This window comes from Lottia gigantea (assembly GCF_000327385.1).
Source record: "Lottia gigantea unplaced genomic scaffold LOTGIsca_72, whole genome shotgun sequence".
Lineage (NCBI taxonomy): Eukaryota > Metazoa > Mollusca > Gastropoda > Lottiidae > Lottia > Lottia gigantea.
The window spans coordinates 1,302,434-1,309,382 of NW_008710427.1; the positions used below are offsets into that span (position 1 = coordinate 1,302,434).

General features: G+C 31.8%; 1 protein-coding gene across 1 annotated transcript; it reads left to right on the forward strand.

Moving 5' to 3' along the window:
• LOTGIDRAFT_131044 (hypothetical protein) lies at positions 1–2,301 on the forward strand (the record flags this gene model as incomplete). The annotated part of the gene is made up of 5 exons (XM_009066019.1): positions 1–175; positions 385–530; positions 820–982; positions 1,253–1,416; positions 1,975–2,301. Coding segments are annotated over 5 exons (975 nt in total), but the record flags the coding sequence as incomplete, so codon positions are not given.
• Between the last annotated feature and the right edge of the window lie 4,648 nt (positions 2,302–6,949).

The following is a 6,949-nucleotide window of genomic DNA, read 5'->3' on the forward strand; positions in this document are numbered from 1 at the left end:
GGTCCCCAGAGTTGGCATGAATTATTTCCTGCAGCCTGCGCTGGTGTAGCTCAATCACCAATCGATATTAGACCAGAAAGAACTATCTACAATCCTGATTTAAAAGATTTTGCTCTATGGTATGATCCACCTAAACCAGGATCACGAATGAAAATCAAAAATAATGGTCACGCCAGTTAGTACTTTACTTATTACTTGTTCCCAAAACAGGGCTATATTGGTTTCCAAAGCAAGGATAAGAACTGGCAAGCTTTGGCATTGCTGGCACTATTGCTTTTGTCAGTTAAATCATTTTGTCATTATGATATAATCATATTTGATAATTATCCTTTAGAGGTTGCATTATCCACAAGATGAATGAAAGTTTGTTCCATTCTTTTTCAGTTCAAGTTAACACTGAAGGTGAATTCTACTTTACTAATGGTGGATTACAGCATGTATATAAAGTAGAACAATTTCACTTTCATTGGGGTAGTGAAGATCATATGGGTTCTGAACATTTACTGGACTCTATAGCTTATCCTATTGAGGTAAGTATCTCCTGATTGAAGAGATTCTGAACGGTGCAGATAAACATTTGAACAGCAAATGAACTTTTCATGTGAGGAAGTATATCCATCATAAATGTATTTTATGGGATGTTTCTACAAGAGACAAATTAGTTGATTGTTTATATGTTTTTTATCAAAATCTTCGAACAGGATTTTTTCTGTGTTTAACTTTTACTTCAGTCCCAATATCCTGTGATAGTCTAAGGTCTGTTATAATATTTTTATGACTCTTGCAACAGTTCTGAGTGATTCCTATATTTATTTGTAGATGCATATTGTGAGTTATAACAGTGATCTGTATGGAGATATTGGTGAAGCTGTAACAGAGAAAGGTGGTCTAGCTGTATTAGGTGTTCTATTTGAAGTTCAAGAACAACCTAATCCAGTCTATGATCCTATTATTCAAGCACTACAACATGTTAAAGATCCAGGTAAGAATATGAATATCATTATGCTCATGACAATATGAAATCTGTCTAAAAATGCTAGTTATTCTGAGTCAAAAGTTTCTGCACATTCTGCTATGTTCAAGGGTTCATATATTGAGGTGTTTATAATATCTATTCTGTTTCATCAGGCAATTTGACTGGAATTTAACTAGTTTTTGATTTTAACTCCTAATTATAGTCTAAAATGTAAAATATAAATAAAGCCCCTAATTAATGACTTGAATTGACATATAACAATGATTTGATTTACAGAAATGGATAAAGAAGAAGAAATAGAAGCTGTCTCATTAAGAAATTTATTACCAGAAGATATGTCTAAATATTATCGTTATAATGGTTCACTAACTACACCAGGTTGTTTTGAAACAGTAACATGGACAGTATTTCATCAAAAACAAAAAATATCTTTCGGACAGGTAAAAACATTATCAACACCCAAAACCTTCCAAGCATAATCAAATTGATTAACTGTTATGAATATTTATAACACCATCAGTTTATAGACCTTACTTTGTATTTACATTGAAATTTTAATTTTTTTACACAAAGACTTTAACGCATTTGATAGTTTATTGAGGAAATATGTAGTCACACAGCAAAATGGAGGGTCTATCAAGAATAAATGGCCTATAAATGTTTACCATTTATTTCAGTTGTTGAAGTTCAGAAGAGTTTTACAACATAAACATAGACACCATAAACATCATGGTAACAAACACAGTAAGAGATCTGCTAAACGTCGTCAACAGAGGGCAGCAGAGGAAGGTGCCAGAGCAGTTCTAGAAGAGATTGGTATTAAATCTGATTCTGTACAGAAAGGTGAACTAATTACTAGCCTTATCAATGAGAAACATCAGAAGAATCATAGTCATCCTGAAGCCTCACAGAATACAGCTAGTACTATCCAGGATCCACAGTTAACTAAGGTGACCGTAGATGAAGAATCAGCTAAACGTGCTGATGAATCCATGAAGGAATATTCTGAAAGATTGAATGGATCACCAGCACCAATAGATGCTATTAATGAAGATATTCCAGAATGGATTCAGGATCCCTTGGTTGATAACTTCCGCCCTGTGCAGCCATTAAATAACCGTGTTGTGTATCGTAGTTTCAAACTAAAAGACATTTATGCTCCACAACTAACATATAATATTCAACCCAACTCACAACCTGAACCTGAGCCTAAAAAAACAGGCAAAGTAGCTACAGTCTACTCCAAACAAGATAACAATTCAGCCAATTCTGTCCACATTTCATTTCTGTCTTGTCTTATTGTGTTCATTATTTCCCTTTTATAATTTTACAACAATCTTTATAATTGAAACAAAAAAAAAGATATTTTTGAAATTTGTTCATTTATCAACAGTAAGTACCATTAAGCAATATAGAAACTTTTATTCTTGAGTCTACTAACATTGTTTGAATAGTTCATTTTTATCAAAAGTCACGAAATCAAAATAATATCTTTGTACATAAGAACTATTTGGATGAACAATTGAATTCTGTTTTTTGTTGTATTGGAAAACATTCAAAATGAAAGCAGGGGATTAAATTGTTCTTTTTGTATTTCATTTAAATATTGCAACATTTTACAGCAAGATTAGAGCATAATAAATATTTTTACATATCAATCAATGTTAAAAATAAATTACATATTTTATTGTATATACTTATGTAAAATAAACATTATCCAAATAATTTGTGTAAATAGAATGGAATGTGTATCAATCTGTGAGTGTGTCCAAAAGACAGAACCTAGTTATATATTGACCACATTTTCTTTGCAAAATTCTTTTTTCTGCATTGTAGAAGTTCCTTATTCAAATAAAAAAAATATGCAACCTTCTTATAAAGGGGGAGTGCCAAATTAAGATAACAGGAGTTTGCATTAAATCCTTCTGCCAGTTTTCAACAAATACAATACAAACTTCGTTTTTCAATCCTTGTTTATTGAATCAGTCTGTTTATCAAATTCTTTTTCCAGTTATCCAAATATCAAACTGTTCACCATGACTTGCATATAAATAGTTTAAAATGTACCCAGTATACTTGCACTCACTTTTATGAAATCAAATGAACATTGCTACAAAAACACAATGCCAAAAAGCCAAAGGATAAACCTTATCAGTCAAGGAAAGGCTATTCTATTTTGTTGTTATTTCCCTTTAACCATATATTCTCTACGAAAACTGACTGTGATACCTTAATTAAGAGTATTACAGAAAGAACTGTTTTAGAATATAAACAAGGGTGAGAATTTAATGTTATAATATAAAACAATGAAGGAAGTCTGGGTGTGAATTTTATATGGTGAAAATAAAGACAAGTGAGAATCAAATAAATCAATAACTCACTTCAAGTTGATTCAACAGACCAGACACAAAGATTTTCTCTTAATATGTTTTATTAAATAAAAAGATTTGTCGCGTAACCTTGCTATAATAAAAGATGGTTTCACCACCTCTTGTTTTACCAGAAGTTCCTTCAATATCACATATCTGTTTTTATCCCCTTCGCCAGACAAATCAATTGTAGTCCTTGACAATATAGATAAAATTCTGGAAATTACCAGACGTCTTGATGAAGTAGCAGAAATATAATTATATTACAAACAACATAAACAAGTATGAACATGGTTATTATATCAAATACAACCAAAATAATTTCCTATCATATAAAGACAATATAAGACTAACTATATTACAGGTTTCTGGTATGTTGGAAATAAAAGGTGAATGAGAAATTACAGCAGCATGTGTTAACAACTCTAATCACAGCATCGTGAGTTAACAACTCTAATCACAGCATCGTGAGTTAACAATACCAATCGAAGCATCGTGAGTTAACAACACCAATCACAGCATCGTGAGTAAACAACACCAAGCACAGCATCATGAGTAAACAACTCTAATCACAGCATCGTGAGTTAACAATACCAATCGCAGCATCGTGAGTTAACAACACCAATCACAGCATCGTGAGTAAACAACACCAAGCACAGCATCATGAGTAAACAACCCCAATCACAGCATCATGAGTAAACAATACCAATCACAGCATCGTGAGTTAACAATACCAATCACAGCATCGTGAGTTAACAACACCAATCACAGCATCATGAGATAACACCAATCGCAGCATCGTGAGTAAACAATACCAATCACAGCATCATGAGTTAACAACACCAAGCACAGCATCGTGATTATACAATCCCAATCACAGCATCGTGAGTGAACAACCCAATCAAAGCATCGTGAGTAAACAACCCCAATCACAGCATTGTGAGTAAACAACCCCAATCACAGCATCGTGTGTAAACAACACCAATCACAGCATTGTGAGTAAACAACCCCAATCACAGCATCGTGTGTAAACAACACCAAACAGCATTGCGAGTTAACAACATCAATCACTCATATCTTATTTGTCAATTAACAAGCTAACAAAATTTATTAGCGATTTCTAATAGGATTTACTCTTTGATGATGATATAAAATTCACTAAGTTTTGTCAAGAATTATGCCATTGAGAGTGTACATACAATTGGACAGAAATGGGTGATCCCATGTGGGTGTATAAAATTGACAATGTGTTTTAACTTTAATGTAGGGGAATTGGGATAAATTTTGTACAATTATGAAAGACATGAAGAAACTGTGTCTGCCCCTATTTAATTCCTGAAAACAGTCGTGTTGATAAGTATAAATTTCCTGCTAGGATTAGTGTGAAATGAAACAGATCGGCATGACAGAACAATGATCTAACTTATCTATAAATAAAAAAAACAACACCCACAGTTTTTGTCAACGTTCAAAAGAAAATCAATTTCCTATGTTTATCAAATCTGAAAAGAAGCCAGACATTACTAGCAGACATCTTTCCAAAATGAAGAAAAACTCGTGAAGAAAACAAATACCGTTTAAGACAATTTTGTCAAAGGTTGGAAAAATTGCCGCCAGGTTTTCTTGAGACATGAGGAAATGATTGTGGGAAACGTGTTCAACATTAAAGTAGTCTTATTATCAGTATTTACCTATCAAAATTAATGTTAGAAACGAAGTTTACAAGTGTAAACCAATCAGATTTCATGTTATAAACGGTTTAAGGCCACAACAAATGTCAATAGTTCAAATAATTACTCAAATAATTTTCAACTCTTTCTTATCTATTTTAGATCCAAATTAAATTTTCATTCATAACTACACTAGGGAGACTGTTTGTTACTATTATTGTCATTTACAATCACAATTTATCCAGTCTTTTATATATGTTCTTTCATCAACATTCGTCAAGTCTTACTTACTTATTACTATAACACTTTAATAGAACATCATACCACTGATATTAGATTATGTATCTTATTGAGCCCATGAAAAAACTCAACATACATCCATTTTGTTAATTGATGTTTAGTTAAAATATATAAAAACTAATTCCTTTAAAAAAAGAAACAATTGTTACATAAAGACTCTTTGAGAAATTGGGGCAGCACATAAGAAGTATATATACTAAACTACAAATAGCTTGCCAGGCAAGGACGGTATCATATGCCCAACAGGCAGCTGTCAGAAAAGACAGATCTTCATAATAACACAAAATCTTCACATATTGAAAATTTGCATTTGTAGTTCAAAAACTTTGAATATCTCATCAATTTAGGGACAGTTATGCTAAGTTTTTACACAAATCTTTTTAAATCAATATCAATAACTGTAGCCCCGATCATGTGATCATTTTCACTAAGTCAAGGGCAATAACTCAAAAACCGTTCATTCAAAATGTGCCATTCATTATTGACTGAGATTTCATCAATTAATACATGCATACCAAGTTTCATAAAGATCTGATTTAGGCTATAGTCTCTATTGTTTTTACATGCAAATTTGATGCATTTTCACTAAGTCATTAATTCAAAAACAGTTCACTCAAAACAAGCTAATTTTGAACTTGACTGAGATCTCAATCCTATATACCTACAAACCAAGTTTCATTAAGATTGGATACAAATCTGTATCCCTTATTGTGTTTACAAGCCAAATTTGATGTGTTTTTTACTTTCTCAAAAACCGTATAAAAAGTAAAGTCTGCAAAAGACTCACCAAAACACAGATAATAAATGCTTTTTATTATAAATCATTGAATTTCAGACAGAAATATAATGTAAGCAATACTAATTTTTATCATTATCTTGCAGACAATGCAGCTGATGAATGGGATGTAAATCTCTCCAAAATATTGATGACATAATTTTACATTGATTTGTATAAATTAAAGCAAACTAATATAAACTAATCTTTCGTGATGAAAAGTGGGAAGATCAATCTTATAAAACTTATAAAAATGTTGGATTTACACCAAATTAAAAGTGGAACAGGACAATAAGTTTAATCAGTTGTCGAAAATGTATATTAAAAGCTCATAAACCAGATATCAAGCTTTTTTCAAAACTCAAGAATCCTTAAAGTTTTAATCTTGCTTACAAGCAAAATAATTGGACAACATGATATCTGATTACATTAATCAGTGGGCATATAACCTTGGTTAAAGAAACATCTGCCAGAGACTGCAAGATCTGAAATCAGCTGTCTTCATGTTTAACATTCAGCTTCCTAATTAAGCACATTAAATACTTTAACCATCTACTATTACAGTGTTTCTTGCTACATTTACTCAAACAAGACGTAATTTTCTATAAAACGGAATCTCATCAATGGCCATTTGTCTAGTGCCAGAGGCAAGAAACATCAGCTAACGAATAGTTACAGGTTCAATATTATATTTATCTTATCATGCCTTGCAGGAATTCTGAGATTTAGTCATGTCTAAATAAGGTCATAATATACTGTTAATAACTGTTTAGAGTAATCCATGTGTACTTCCAGTATCACAAGTTCAAAGTCAATAGTTATGAACTAATGGTGGGAAACTGACTATAATTTTCTCATC